The 16,835-nt window shown below is 36.7% G+C and overlaps 1 protein-coding gene across 3 annotated transcripts in view; it reads left to right on the top strand.

Moving 5' to 3' along the window:
• Nucleotides 1–16,835, top strand: part of SGCZ (sarcoglycan zeta) — a 438,735-nt gene that overhangs the window by 377,801 nt on the left and 44,099 nt on the right. For all 3 annotated transcript variants that reach the window (XM_057420312.1, XM_057420309.1, XM_057420310.1), the window contains exon 5: nucleotides 10,682–10,804. In XM_057420312.1, coding sequence (XP_057276295.1) covers nucleotides 10,682–10,804 — 123 coding nt within the window. The remainder of the gene's footprint in view (nucleotides 1–10,681; nucleotides 10,805–16,835) is intronic.

The raw sequence follows: 16,835 nt of genomic DNA, 5'->3' as shown, positions 1-16,835 counted from the left end.
GCCTCAACTAAAAGCAGTAGTTGACAGACCCAGGTAGGGTTTTTTTTAATTGCTGCTTTCACCTCTTTTTGATATAAAAAAGTGGGTCCTTCCCTTCCTCAGCAAACAGAACACATAATATGTTCTGATTGCCATGAATGTTTGCTTGTAGAGATGTCTTGCTTTCAGCTGAAAGATCTCTATTCACGTTTCTCAAAGCTTTTATTCAGCTGGTATGAGTCCTTAATTTGCATTATTGCATTTGCATTCACTAAAAAATTTGAGACCTCTGGTGGCCAAAATAATATAATATCTAACATCCCTATGAATATTAACAAAATTTTATCTAGGTATATTTCACAAATACTGATTTTAGACCCAGCTGGAGGTTGAATCTTTATTAAAAATGCTTTGTCTTTTTTATCTCCCATCTCGGAAGCATCAAGGCATTCTCATAAAAGTAGTTTTGTTTGTCATCCAAAAATATCCTCTATTTAATAACTGTTTAAATAACTAATTTTTCATTGAAAAATCAGAAGACAGTACATTGAATTTCATTATATTTTGCATTTAAAAAGATCACAATTCATGGCAATTCTGTTTGATTTCTAGGCCCTATATTTAAAGTGGTTGATTTTTTACGTATTCCTGTGTCTGAGTTTGCTGTCTGCCACTTGGACATGGAATGTGACTTAGAAACTAGACACAACTGCTAGTGTACATCTACATCTGATAAAAGCAAACAAAATATCTTTATCCACAGAAGAGAAAAAAATCAATCTTCTTGTTATTTAATATTGTTTATAGTTCGTTTTTTCTCCTGCATCTCAGTCTCAACTTATGTTTCAATAAGTTAAGAATGAATGAAATTGCACTGTAGATGGCTGGAAACAGACCAGAAGACAAAAAATGTTGGCTTCACCTTTTTTTAAAGATTTGTGTTACTTTCATTGTTGTTGATAGGAGTGGGAGTAGAACACTTTGCTACCAGGAGAATGTATGATCTTCTTAATATATAGTTAAGTCCCAAACCTTTTTTTTTGTCTTAAATGAGTATAGGTTAAAGTCCCAAACTTTTTTTTTTGTCTTGAATGAGTAATGAGCAGTTTTTAGATATTCTTAGAAATCTAAAAACTATGTCTAAAGTAATGTCTGGGTAGAAACTGTTTCAGCTAGGGAAATAGTCTTACTTTTAGTTTGTCTGTTTTGTCTCCATAGGACTACAACCTGAATAGCTTCTCCTACAGCAAAAAAAAAAAACAACACGATACAGTGCATTATAAAGCAAAATATGCATAACTGCAGAATTTGTTGAGAAGAGGTTCAGTCTGCTAGTAGGGGAGATCTGAACTGGCCTGCTGGCTATGATGACTGTTCATTCTCTCCAAGTGGTGAAAAAACACAGTATATGCTACCCAGGATGAGCAGCAATTTCGACAGCAATAAGCTTTGTTGTAATGCCAAAAAAATCCCCACCCAAACTAATCATGCACACTTACCACATGCAGAAATATTTGATCTCATCACCTAATAACAACCACCACCATCTTACACTTGTACCATGTGATTTTTGTATTACAGAAAAGATTTTTGCCTGATCAGCATTAAATCATATTTGGTAAATGGAGTGTTTACCCTTCCACCTTTAAAATTTTATCCTTATAATCATATCTAAACCTTAAAAAAGCAGTGAGTTCTTGATAGTATTTATTATAATTCCAAGTGGTGGCTATAATTTGTTTTCCTGAATAATAATAAAGTAGTAGAAGGCAGGATTGACTTTAAAAAGCAAAATGCTAAAAAAGTGCTTTATTCATGGTTGCTATTATAGTATTACTTAATAGTAAATCAGACTAGACACTATACAGATTCAAAATAGACACCATTCTCATCTTGAAGAATAATCTTTGAATGTTAATCTAGACTACTATAATTTTCTGTGCTCATATTTGGGGTGTATCATGACATGGACTCAAGTTGATGAAGAGACTCAAATCCTAATAGAGACTCAAATCCAACTTTATTACAACCAAGCCCCTTTTTATCCCCTTGTTTGGTACTTTCCCAACCTACACAAACATGCTACGTTCAATCTCATTGGCTCCTGTAAAAATCTCCAGGTAAATAGTCCAATCACAATGCTGCATACCCTCTCACAACCCCCACATCATCAACTGAGACTCCCACCACAACTAAATCCTGGCCCATCCGCCCAAGGCTTGGTTGATTACCTTCCATGTCCTTCAATGTTGCAATTTATCACCCCAGGGCTTGTTAAGCATTAAGGCCTCAAAGCTCATTCCCAAACTGTTTTTCATGCAAATCTTATCACCTTCACTCCCCACACATATTGCATGTACTGCCCAACATTTTTATTTAATGCCTTTTCACTATATCTGAAATAAATTATTTTGTGCTTTCTACTGTTTTCGTTGTAGCTGGCTTAATGGTAGTACTGATTATGCAACTGCTATGCAGCAAACGTGTGTTATAAACCATCATTATATATGTATGGAAGAATATGAAATATGCATTTTTCATCTATATATGTTAATGGAATATCACAGAAAATAATTTAATTCATATTATTTGAATTTACAAGTAAATAATTTTCCTAGACAGATGACAAGAGTTTGCCATTGACATCCCTTCATCTGAATAAATCTATTAAGAAGCTGACTGTATCTCTAATTTGAAGTAGGTTAGTAGTATAGCATAAAGTAGCAAAGCTAGAAAGCTCTCCAGATAGCCATGTGTTTTGTAAGAAGTACCTTTCCAATAGAATTTGGAGGACAGATTTTCTTGCATGTTTCTCTGGACTGAAATGTGCATTATTCAAGCAGATCTGATTTGCTGGAAGTAAGCATAATGGATAGTTAGGCTGCTCTACAAGTTTCAGTTAAAAAAATAAAAATAAAATAATAACTGCTTTGTTTATGCATAGTATTTTAAGAGATGATTCATAATTCCTGTTAGTAGTACTTTTACAGATTCAGATATTTTATGAGATGTGTATGTTTGTAGTGTTTTTGGAACACAGCTGTTTGCATTATAGCTACGAAGATAATACACTAATAAGTTGCACATGCAACTGCTTACTCTTATTTCAACTGGGAAATGAAAATGTAATGAAACAGAATTCCATTTTGATAACATTGATTACCCTGTAGGCAGTTTAACTTTTGAAAACCGTTTTTATAACATTCTACATCAAAGAGACAAACTTACCATGTATTATGTTTTGTTAGTAATCTCTCAAGTGGCTTGAATACACTAACCACTCTTTCAGCAATTGGTGAGTAATACTAAGTGATGTACTTTTAAATCCTGAGTGCAACATAAAGGAAAAGCCCATTTATTTTAGTAAAAAAAAGTAGAGTTATATCCTGTAATGATATTTTGGAGTAGCTGAATTCTAGGGGTACTTTTACCTAATGTGTTGCAGAAGAAGCACAAATGATGAGTATCTAAAATACATGCATTTCTTTCTAGAAGCTCCAGATCATTGTTCTGTAAGTTGTTCTGCTGGTTTTGGCTGGGCTAATTTTCTTCATGGTAGCTGGTATGAGTTTATGTTTTGGATTTGTCCAGGAAAAGGTGTTGATAACAGGCATGTTCCAGTATCTGAAGGGGGCCTATAAGGATGCTGGGGAGGGACTCTTCATTAGGTACTGTAGTGACAGGACAAGGGGTAGTGGGTTTAAACTTAGGGAAGTTCGGGTTAGATATAAGGAAAAAGTTCTTTACAGTTGTCTTGAGTTCAGCAGTAGCAGTCATTTTTCTCCTTCTTAGTAGCTGGTGCAGTGCTGTGGTTTTGACTTTCAGCCTGCGAACAGCACTGATAACACTGATGTTTTTAGTTGCTGCTCAGTAATGTTTACTCTGACCAAGGACTTTGTGAGCCTCATGCTCTGCCAGGGAGGAGGGGAAGCCGGGAGGAAGCAGAGACAGGACACCTGACCCAAACTAGCCAAAGGGGTATTTCATACCACAGCACATCATGCCCAGTACATAAACTGGGGGCAGTTACCCAGAGGGATGAGCACAAGATCACTGCTCAGGTTGGGCTGGGTATCGGTCGGCAGGTGATGAGCGGTTGTATTCTCTTCCCTTGTTATTTCCCTTATCATTATTATTACTGGTAGCAGCAGCAGTGGTTTGTGTTATACCTTAGTTACTGGACTGTTCTTCTCTCAACCCGTGGGAGTCACATTCTTTCGATTCTCCTCCCCATCCCTCTAGGAGCAGGGGGAGGAAGAGTGGGGGAGTGAGCAATCGGCAGTGTGAGTCTGGGTTACTGGCTGGGCTTAAACCACGACAACTGTGAGTGTGGTGAGGCACTGGAATGGGTTGGCCAAGGATGTTGTGAATGCACCATCTCTAGCAATGTCAAGGCCAGGTTGGATGGTGTCCCTGCCCATGGCAGGGGAGGCTGGAACTTGAATGATCTTACAGTCCTTTCCAACCCTAAGTATTCTGTGGTACTATGATTCTGTGTCCTAGTTACTGCTGAGCAGTGCTTACACAGTCAAGGCCTTTTCTGCTCTTCACCCCACCCCACAGCAAGTAGGCTGGAGGTACACAAGAAGCTGGGAGGGGACACAGCCAGGACAGCTGAGCCCAGGTGACAAAAAGGGATATTACATACCATATGACATCGCGTTCAGCAAATAAAACTAGAGGAAGAAGAAGGAAGGGAGGACATTCAGACTGATGGCATTTGTCTTTCCAAGTAACTGTTACGTGTGATGAAGCCCTGCTTTCCTGGAGATGACTGAACACCTGCCTGCAGTGGGAATCAGTGAATTAATTCCTTGGTTTGTTCTGCTTGTGTGTGTAGCTTTTGCTTTGCCTGTTGAACTGTCTTTATCTTCACCCATGAGTTTTCTCACTTTTCCCCTTTTGGTTCTTTCCCATCTCACCAGGGGGGGAGTAAGGAACCAGCTGTGTGGTGCTTATTTGCCAGCTGGGGTTAAAACAAGACAGAAAGCTCTATTATCCTAAATCATCGAAAGTATTAAAAAGCAGTTATTGAAACATGGGCTGTCACTAGAAGTGATATATAATGAATAAGAATGTGACAGGTCTCTATTCTCTTTGATTTCTCTCACAATTTCTGTTAATCCATTTTCTTTACCTAACTAACAACCTTTATGTGTGTAAATTAACAGCATCACAGTACTCATAAGGCCACTTTCTTTTAGGTAGGTAAGCAATCATCAGCTTTTAAAAAAAAGTTGACTCTAATTAATATTAAGTTATTTGTTAGTGTCCCTTGATTTCCTGACCCATAACTATGCTTGCAGGACAAGGATAGGTCCAACTTTCCATCAGCTTTGCTTTCCTGTCCCTGCAGGATGCTGTTATCAGGCAGGCAGTGCACTCTGGTGGACTCCTTGCTCTGCAACCCAGAACTGTTAAAAAACAAGTCTCCTGGGCCATGACAATAGATACTGACTATATTAGTTTTTGCTTGTTCCTGAGTTGCTTTTTTGTTTGTTTCGGTTTCTTTCTGGGTTTGTTTTGTTTGTTTGGTTGGTTGTTTTGGTTTTTTTGTTTTGTTTTGTTTTTGGTTTATTCTTATTGTCTGAGTGGAGTATTTTACATTTCAATGAATCATAGAATTCCTTGGGTTGGAAGGGACCTTTAAATGTCATGCAGCCCAACATCACATGCTGTGAGAAAGAACATCTTCAACTAGACAAGGCTGCTCAGAGCCCAGTCCATCCTGGCCCTGAATATCCATCCAGGCAACCTGTTTCAGTACCTCACCACCCTCACACTGAAGAAGTCTTTCCTAATATCTACTCTAAATCTGTCCTCTTTTAGTTTCAAACCATTACCCATCATCCCATCACAACAGGCCGTACTAAAAATTGTCCCTTTTGTTATGTTCTTGTTACCTCTCTCCATAAATGAGCAGAGTATTTTTACAAAAAGCTCTCCAGACAGTACTTAGAATCATAAAATAGTTAGGGTTGGAAAGGACCTTAAGATCATCTAGTTCCAACACCCCTGCCATGGACAGGGACACCTCACACTAAACCATGGCACCCAAGGCTCTGTCCAACCTGGCCTTGAACACTGCCAGGGATGGAGCATTCACAGCTTCCTTGGGCAACCCATTCCAGTGCCTCACCACCCTTAAAGTAAAGAATTTCTTCCTTATATCCAAACTAAACATTCACTGTTTAAGTTTTAACCCATTACTGCTTTACCTTTCACTACAGTCCTAATGAAGAGTCCCTCCCCAGCATCCTTGTAGGCCCCCTTCAGATACTGGAAGGCTGCTATGAGGTCTACACGCAGCCTTCTCTTCTCCAGGCTGAACAGCCCCAACTTTCTCAGCCTGTCTTCATACAGGAGGTGCTCCAGTCCCCTGATAATTCTTGTGGCCCTCCTCTGGACTTGTTCCAACAGTTCCATGTCCTTTTATGTTGAGACACCAGAACTGCACACAATACTCCAAGTGAGGTCTCACAAGAGCAGAGTAGAAGGGCAGGATCACCTCCTTCGATCTCTGCAGGTCACGCTCCTTTTGATGCAGCCCAGGATACGGTTGGCTTTCTGGGCTGTGAGCACACACTGAAGCTGGCTAATGTTAAGTTTCTCATCAGCCAGCACCCCCAAGTTCTCCTCTGAAAGCTGCTCTGAATCTCTTCTCTGCTTAACCTGTAGCTGTGCCTGGGATTGCTCCAACCCAGGTGTAGGACCTTGCACTTGGCATGGTTAATCTTCACGAGGTTGGCATCTGCCCACCTTACAATTATGTCAAGGTCCCTCTGGATGGCATTCCTTCCCTCCAGCATATCTACTGAACCACACAGCTTGGTGTCATTGGCAAACTTGCTGAGGGCACACTCAATCCCACTGTCCATGTCACCAACAAAGATGTTAAACAAGACCGGTCCCAACACCGATTCCGCAGGGACACCACTCGTTACTGGTCTTCAGGTGGACATTGAGCCGTTGATCATAACTCTTTGTGTGTGGCCATCTAGCCAGTTCTTTATCCAGTGAGTTGGCCATCCATCAAATTGATGTCTCTCCAATTTAGAGACAAGGATGTCGTGTGGGACAGTGTTGAACGCTTTACACAAGTCCAGGTAGATGACGTCAACTGCTCTACCCCTGTCCATCAGTTCTGTAGCCCCATCATAGAAGGTCACCAGACTGGTTAAGCAGGATTTCCCCTTAGTGTAGCCATGCTGGCTGTCACCAAGCACCTTGCTGTTTTTCATGTGCCTTAGCATGCCTTCCAGGAGAATCTGCCCCAAGATTTTGCCAGGCACAGAGGTGAGACTGACTGGTCTGTAATTCCCCGGGTCATCCATTTTCCCCTTCTTGAAAATGGGGGTTATATTTCCCTTTTTCCAGTCGTCGGGAACTTCACCTAACTGCCATGATTTTTCAAACATGATGGCCAGTGGCTTAGCAACTTCAGTTGCCAGCTCCTTCAGGACCCGTGGGTGGATTTCATCAGGTCCCATGGATTTGCGCATGTTCAGGTTCTTAAGATGGTCTCGAACCAGACCCTCTCCTACACTGGGCCTAAGGTCTTAATCCTCACAGTCCCTGCATCTGCCTTCCGAGACTTGGGTGGTGTGGTCAGAGCATTTGCCAGTGAAGATTGAGACAAAGAAGTCATTCTCCAAATTCTCCAGCCTTCTCCAAATCCAGGGTAGCCAGTTCTCCTGATAGCTTCCTGAGAGGGCCCATGTTGTCCCTTGTCTGCCTTTTATTTGTAATGTACCTACAGAATCCGTTCCTTTTATCTTTCACATGCCTAGCCAAGTTGAATTCTAACTGGGCCTTAGCTTTCCTAACCTAGTCCCTAGCTTCCCTTACTTACTAGCTTCTGCTTACTTCATGTTAAGTGGAATTGCTTAGTCTACCTGTGTTTATTACCTGTTACCACATAAATATCCTGACTGACCTTTATCTAGACATTGTAGGAGGCATTTTCAGCTTATTTTCTTCAGATTGTTTCCCCCCAAAAATGACTTAAGTATGCTTTCTGATTGTTGAAGTGATACTTAAGGGCTCTCCTTCCTCCTCCTTGCTGCAATTTCCCACCAAAGAAAATGCAAGCACTCAGGCAGAGTGCCTGGCCGCACACTAGTTCAGATGATGCCTCACCAGTCTGGCATGTGCAGGAGACCAGATACTGAGCACTGTGAATGCACTTACCAGTAGGAAGTCCTTTCGTTTTAGGGACTTGTTGTACCCTTACATCTTGTGTGATATCTTTTCATTCTGCAAAATCTGGGAGATAAGCATACAGTGCTTCGTATATAGTGGTGTTTAAAGACTTTAAAGTATGTGACCTTCATGATTATTGTGATACTCTTATAAAGTACTATATTTGATATTATGTTCCATTATTCAATAGTTTCACGTAGAAGGTTATGGTAGTTGTTAAGCAATCTGAAACTATGAACTTTATTGTTTTGAAATACAATTAATATTTGTTAACTGAAATTTATTAACAGAATTCTTACTTACGTTTTCTAATAATTTAAAATGCAAGTCTTCTGAGATTTGCCTTAGAATAGAGTGAAATTCACAAAAAGATTGACAACTAGACTAGGACAGAAAAATAAATACACAAATGAAGAAGAGCTTTGAGATTTTGAAAGCATACTTCTGACGAAACCAGGAAAATTTATTCCTTCCAATTTTTCCTCAAAGGTATATGTTTTAAGTCAATACATTTAATTTAATACATTTTACATTCAGTTAATGCCTTTTAATTGTATGTCTTTTAAATATCTCAAAATGAAGTAAAATATATATATATATGTATAAATTAACCTCCTAATTTCCTTATGTGTTTCTGCCACTAGAAAGATACACAATAGCCTTTTCAACTCACCAGAAATTTGGTGAGTTGAAATGCCTAGATCTCACTGGGTTTCGAAAAATTAAGTCTTCGTATAACAAATAAATACACATTTCAAAGTTTTTAAATATCTTTACATGTATCAGTGCAACAAAACAGAGTATCCTTCACAATTTTATTGCTAGCATGCATCACTAGCTAAATGCTAACATCTCAAACAAAAATTTTGGGTGTGCCTGGGGGCAACAGTACGAGGAACATAACTGCTGACCTATGGAAAATGTTTAGAGGATAGTGGATGCATTCAATGACAGCTATGTGTGAATATATATTGTGATTACATTTATCCTGATGGACAATTAGGCTGTGATACGTTTTATTAATGAACATCCTGGAATGTTTGTGAGGTGTAGCATTTAGCGTATGGCTAACATTATGTTGTCTGAAATATGTCCCTGTCTGTCTTTACTGAAATTTATTATTTTTCTAAACAAAGACACCCATATGACTACCCCATTTAAGATAAAATTCAGTTGTACAAAGAGAGGGAGAAAATATCATTTTAGACTTTTACAACAGAATAAACTTGTCTTACTTCAAGAAAATTTGGCATTGCAAAAGTTTTTAATATTCCCTTTCATTTTCTTCTTACATTCATGAATTATAAAGAATAAGAAATTTTTCATGGTATAAATACAAGTTCATTTGAAAGTAAGAAAAACTGTTGCTTTGATTTTATAGCTGATTTGGTAAATATAAATTACTATGGCAATTACTCATCCAAAATTAGTTATCACAGTTTTATTATTATATATTTTGATAATGTGCATTTGCATATTAAGCTGGAAACTTCCACATGATGGAAGCAAGTGTTTTTCACAAACCTGCAAGCCAAACTGGTAAACTGAAATGACAGACAGGGATTTCTTCATCCATAATGCCTTCCCCGTAATTTTTACCCATATAGAATTATGGGTCATTCCATGTGTACATTAGAAATGTGATTAGGGATCAATGATTGTCGAAAATTGTAACATAATTATTCCATTAAGTCTTGCAATTTGCCTTACAGCTGGTTTTGCTATATGCAGTTCATTGCTTTTCAACACTATTTTCAGTATTAAACTTTTGCTATCACTTAATAAATTAAAATATAAAATAAAATAAAAATTTTCAAAAACAACTTAGCAGGAAAAAACACTGAAGAGTAAGGATAAGACCAGTAAATTGAAAGGCATAGTAAATTTGACAGAGTTTTGGTAACTACAGACTTCTTTTCTTGCACTATTGGATGCAGTGCCATAGGTTTGTTTAATTTCAAGATTACTTTAGAGTTTTGGAGCTTTCAGACAATTTTCATAGAATATGAAATAAACTGTGATATGTCAGTTCATCTTTTTTGTTTTATTGGTTGTTTTGTTTGTTTGTTTGTTTTCTTATTCTGTTGTTCATGTTTGCAGTAGAACTGAATGAAAAATACCATTTTCTGGTGTGCTGATTTGTTGGTGATTATGGAATAGGTTATGTTTTCTTTTTTTGCTGTTGGCAAAAACCCTGTAGTTTAAGCTGAATAGCCATTTCAAGATCTCAGAATTTAAGTACATTCTAAGTTCTTGGGCTGACTTCCATGCAACACTGAAATAGATGCTTTTGAGTTTAAATTCTATCCTGATATTCAATAGTGAAATAGTTACTCTGTAAATTAATTTAACAGTATTTTATAATACAAATTACCAGGCCAACAGAAAGCCCAGTATTTTATAAAAGCCTCATGTATTCAATATGTTTTGGGTATTCTATGTATGTTGATGACATTCTTACAACATATTGCAGATGAAATATTCACTCCCTTGATTTCAGGAGCTGATGCTGTGGAGGCCCAGAGTAAGAGATTTGAAGTGAGGGCAACTGAAAGTGGAAAAGTACTGTTTTCTGCAGATGAAGATGAGATTGTTATTGGTGCTGACAGACTGAAAGTAACAGGTATGACAATAATAAAGTTTCTAAGTGGATGTAAACTTTTTTCTTTTTTTTTTTTCTTCTCTAATATCCTCGGTAATAATTAATCTATCGGTCTTCTAAAAGATTTTCGTCCACTGGAGAGGAAGTATTCTCCTCATCAGTGACTTCTTGAACAATGCAAAGATACTGCATACTCCAAAAATCAGCTCCTCTAAAGGCAGACTTAAATTTAAGCTCTGCAGGGCCAGCAATGGTACAAATCACCCTTATCACACTGATTTGGCTTTTATATGTTACTGTTAAGCATTGTTTTGTGGTACCTATAATATTTGTTTAGGTCATGCCCCTTCACAATGGTGAAGGGGGTCATATACTATGAACTTTTTTTTCTGTAAACATAATATCAAGTCTGTCTTCCATGTGAATTAAGGTTATGTACTCTGCTTTACTTTAGAAGCTCAGCTGAACAGTAAGTAGAACACTTGAACATTTTTTCAATAAAATAGAAAAAATTACTGGCTTTTTATTGTAAACATTAAATGTATATCAGTAACTCATTTGATATTAGAAGTGTGTTACCTTATAAAAAAAGAATTGATTATCTAATTCTGTTTTAGATAAATGCTTAAACTTTGACTGCTTAATAAAGGCCTACCTGAACTTAGGCCGGATTTGAACTATCCATTCATAATCTAGAATAAGGTAGAAAACTTGAATTGCTTCATCAGTAAGGGTTGTTTAGCTTAGGTCAGTCTATATCTGGGGATGTCTCTGTACTGAGTTTGAAATCAGCCTATTAGTTTGAAAGTTCAATTATACGGAAAATGTAAGACGGTTCTTTTTTGTGACAGTTATGATGTTATCCTTTTCTGGTCTGTAAAAATAAGAAATAATTATTAGCAACTTTAAGCCTCTTTAAAAAAAAAATAAAAATACGTACTCTGACTTTTATGTAGAACCAGATATAGCATGTAATGCCAGATACAGCATTAAAATATATCCAGGAAGTCCAGAGTCAAGCTATGACTGAAATTTCTTCATAAGCCTCAAGATTGATGCTTGCCAGTATATATGGTGTAATTTTTCTTCCGATTTCATTCCTATCTGACCTTTGTCTGTCTCCTCTAGCTGAGCAATCTGTTTTAATACTGCTAAACCAAAAGAAAAAGCAGTTGAGTGATGTTGCAGTATCCAGTATAATGCACTGAATTGTGCTGGGTTACCAAACTTGGGGTTAGGAGAGGGGGAAACATCAGTGTTTGCTGAGTCAGCAGGAATGCCTCAGAGATAGTAGTTGTAGAAGAATTTTACCATAGTTAAACTGAAGAAAATAACTGAAATAACACAAGAAAGAAAAAAAAAAGAGAATCAAAATTGTTCGGGTTAGACATAAGAAAGAAGTTCTTTACTGTGAGGGTGGTGAGGCGCTGGAACGGGTTGCCCAAAGAAGTGGTAAATACTCCATCCCTGGCAGTGTTCAGGGCCAGGTTGGACAGAGCCTTGGGTGACATGGTTTAGTGTGAAGTGTCCCTGCCCATGGCAGGGGGGTTGGAACAAGATGATCTTAAAGTCTTTTTCATCCCTAACCACTCTATGATTCTATGATTACATATGGAATCCTGCTAAGGTTCAAACTTGGTCACAATATTAAATACTGAGATCAGAATATTAAATACTTAACAAAGGTAATCTTAAACATACAATTAACATAGGACATTTCAAGTGTTTATCATAAGTTAAAAATTAAACCATTTTATAAATGGCATTGAGGATTACACCTGCTGTTAAGAAATGTAATCATAAGCTGTAGGTGTCATGGTAATTTTTTTTATTGGGCTTCAGAAGTGAAGCATTGTTTAACTGTCTTTAACTTCAGAGTTGTGTAAGTTCCCACAGCACCTGTTGATATCAGTGGTACAGAAAGCAGCTCAAGTAGTGAAAATTTATTCAGTGATGCTTACCATGGGATATCAGATTATTCCTTGTGAAAAGAACAGGATTTTCTCCTGAGTTCTAGAAATAAACCTGGCTGTATGTGCATTTATAGTAAGCTTTCCCATGCAAATTAAATGAAAAACAGAAATCAATCAGACAAACAAACAAACAAAAAGGATTAAAAAAAAAAGAAAAAAGTAGAGGCTAGGAAAGCCTAGTGCTGCTTTGATACATTCATCTGAGTTGAAGGAGTTACTATATACTTGTTGAGTCCTACCAGAGAATTTCACTACTAGAATTTTTTTAGACAAGTAATTGATTTTCCTTCTATGGCTAAAATGAAAAATAAGAGTGAGGCTTAAATTTTCAAAGAACTTCATTGAACTAGAAAAATTCTTTTATAGAGTTAAAATAATAAAAACATTGAATTGATTGCACAAGCACACAAAAGAAAGATATACGTAGCATTTAAATATTGCAAAGAAACTGCATATTGTAGGATTTGTCAGGCTTTAAGTGTTGTCATTTAGGTCATGAAGTTAAATACAAAGTATGTTCCATTAAACAGCTTAACATCCAATATTTCAGGCAGTTTCTTTAGAAAAACATGTCAAGGTGTTTTGAAATTGTAATTTGAAAGAGTAATTTACTTTTAAAAATCACTTGAAAATTATTGTTGTCTTTTATGTTTATTCAAAAGTAATTTAATGAAGTTGAGATTATTCTTTCTGATCTCTGGATAATCATCTTGTCTCGAAATCAGATTTCATTACTAACTTCTTATAATGAGGCTAGAAAATGCTAGTTTTAATTTTATGCTTTAAATCCCTAAGGCCCGTTTTAGGTTAACCATTCCATCATCTTGTTATATAATTAAAATTTTACCCTACAGAATGAAGGGAAAATTTTATATTCCTAAATATTTTTGAAGGGTTTAGAGAAAATAACCTCATATCCCAGTTTCTATAACCCTAAAAGGCGTTTTACAGTGTAAGTACTAATCTGCAGCCAAATAATAAAGCTGTAATGAGATGTCTATGCTTTACTTTTGGCTTCAGTCTAAAGCTGAAATTATTTAACACAGATTTCCTAATGAAGACTAAAAGTTGTATGATCCATGCAATCTCAAGAAAGTTGTTTTGTTTTTGTTTTTGTTTTTGTTTTTGTTTTTTTTTACATCTCATAGGGGTTAAACAAAAGAAAACCATATAATTCTATCTTCATGGAAAAATAAAATAACAAAATCCTTTTCATATAGTAGCTCTGAATTCTGTCCCAAGATTGTTTGATACCTTTAAATTCTTCAGCAAAAACATGTCCCTGTGAGTTGCATCAATCAGATTATATTACTCAGTATGACATGATATGAGTGATGAAACCTGGCAAGACATTATAATGTCAAACATCAACCAGATTTATTTTTTTAGTGTATTTTTCTCAAGCCTGTGTTTTGATAATCATGGTGACTTAGGCTCATGTAGGAAAGGAGTTATGGAAGAAAAGAGAAAACAAAAAATTAATATTATTTGGAGGTGAAATTCCCACATGCAGTTATTGAAGTGTGGTAATACAATGAAAACCTGACTTTGGTGTCTTGCTTAGCTGTGACTACCGTCACTTTGGAAACACTTCACTGTGAATGGGTCCAATAAATGATTCATTTTGGTAATTAATTTTCTAAAGCATGCCCATTGTATGAGCATTTATAAACCACTGTGGCAGTGTGGGATTTATGGGTTCTATGATTTTTCCTGAATTCAGAATGCTTTTGTAATGCACAGCTTTAACAAGCAATCTATCATAAGGCAGTGTAAGAAATACTTGATTAATAAAAACTTGAAAGATTAGGTAGGTTTACAGCTTCTTGTTGACTATTTTTGTATCATGGAATTGCAATTGTAATAGTGCTTGCGCGTTTGCTTGTAGTACAAACAAAAAGAAGACACATGAAAACTTTGCAGACCTTAATGACTTCCTATGAGCCTTCTTCCTTTTCAAATAGAAAAGTTGTGCAGAAAGATGGAAGTCAGAGAGGGACAGAAGATAGCATACTTCAGTTTTAATGGAAACTTTCTCTGATTAATTGCAGGACATGTGTAGGTCAAATCTACTTTGACACCGAAACAGTGTCAAGGAAAAATCAGTAAAGGGCTGCAAGTATCTTTTTCATTACACTAAAGTATATGCTTATAGAGGGTTCGGCACGGCTTTGATCAAAGCCATTAACTACATTAGATGAAAGATGGGAACCTTGATGTATCAAAGAAATTTAAGAAGATACCTGCATGCTTATACTCTAATAATATTCTAATATCCAGAATTAATATGCAGAGGAGTGCATCAGTATCATAGTTTTGATTTTAAGATTATGCCGTAGGACTGTGAGTCTGCAGGTAATTGAAATATATAAAGGTCTTCCAGAGTAGTTAAAAGGAAATGATGAAGTAGAAATATAGCTTATGGTTGTAAAAAGGAAATATGACAGAAATATGAGGAAATATATGTGAATTGCAAATGAGGTAGGAAAAGTAGAAATAAAATATTTATAACAAGTACTGAAATGTAGAAAAATAAATGATTATTTGATGTATGTTATTACAGCGGGTTTATATGTAGTGCCTTTAGAGACTGAATAGGAATTTCAATATGAATGGGAAAGAAGGTCTTGGATTTGCCACATTCAGTTGGTGGATTGTCATTTAGGACAGGTGGAGTTTGGAGAGTGAAGTGGCACAAGATGAAAGGAAGCAATCACTTTAAGCTGTCTTATGCAGCCAAATTATGTGACCACAGTAAAACTGCTGTATTTGATGTTCTAGTAAAAAGTTAAACCTTTAAGTAGATATACCAGACTCTCAGTACCCTGAACACTGAGTCAGTATTCTTTTATCATCATCTGTCAGTAACAAAAATAAATATATTACATATATAGAATTTCTGTGTTTCCTCAGAAACTACTACATTAATATTTACCCCAAAATGTTCTGGATTAATATGGTTTCTGATAAGTTTATTTAGATCTCAGGGAAGCACTTAATGTCCAGACTGATCTGTATGAGAGCTCTGGTTGAAAGATAATGTTATTGCAGGAGTCTAACCACTTGGCAACAGAGCAACCTGTCAGCATTATGCTGGAAGTACAGCTATAGAGCTGATTACAAGCACGTATATGTGAACTCCCAGCTGCCTATGAACTCAAAGTCTTATTGACAGGGTAAAACCAGTGAGACTAATTAGGACATTGCATAAATAGATTTATATCTTCTAGTTAAGGATAGAATGCATCTAGCCAGCTCAGATTACAAGCAGTGTGCACTTACATCAGCCTGCAGGTGACTGTGTAGATTGTTGGAGAATTCCATTGACCTAAGGATAATAACTGTTTGCAATGTTTGTTCAATGTCTTACAGTCATTCCACAGAAAATATACTCAACAAGGTTGTTTCTATAAACAAAGACGCAAAAGGAGCCAGCATATAGTCAGGGTGGAGAAGGGAAAAGGAAGGGGAAAAAAAAAAAACAACAAAAAAATAATATTTTTTTGATGGTTAGGTAAGGAAAACCATCCTCTAGGAAAGTCAACCTTTCTATGATCCTGATTCTGAATGCCTCTCCTTCCATATTCAACTTTTTTCCCCCTTTTTTTCATAACATAAGTTGTAAGAGAAGACATTTTAATCCTTTCCTCTCCTTCTGGGATGCAATCTATTTTATTCCATTACATAGGACTTACATTTTTGAGCTGATCCTGTACTTGTCTGAGCTGTTCCTTTGCATAACACAGTCAGCAGCTTCCCAAAGTTACAGAAGAGGCTGCTCTGTTCTGGTACAAGTCAGTATTGATCCAGAGACTGATTCTAACTTCCAGACTCAATCCGCTTTTCAGGTTAAAACTTTGATTAAGTTATTGGATATTTGTGACCAATGTAAGAATGAATATTTTTAGGAAAATCTGCCAATATCTGCATCATATTTTACATTCTCAGTTGAAGGACTGCGTAGAGTCCAGAGATGCAATTTGAAACAGCTGAAGTGTCTGGATTGGATGATACCGGGCAAATCCACCTGGCCTATGTAAAGGTCAAAGCCCAGTGGAAAATTGCCCCACTATTAGTAA

Source organism: Pezoporus wallicus, unplaced genomic scaffold (assembly GCF_028554395.1).
Source record: "Pezoporus wallicus isolate ANWC-B61680 ecotype Strahan unplaced genomic scaffold, APGP_CSIRO_Pwel_v1 contig_5552, whole genome shotgun sequence".
NCBI classification, from domain to species: Eukaryota; Metazoa; Chordata; class Aves; order Psittaciformes; family Psittacidae; genus Pezoporus; species Pezoporus wallicus.
The sequence above is the reverse complement of the archived record's forward strand: the minus strand, read 5'-3'. Positions and strand labels throughout refer to the sequence as shown.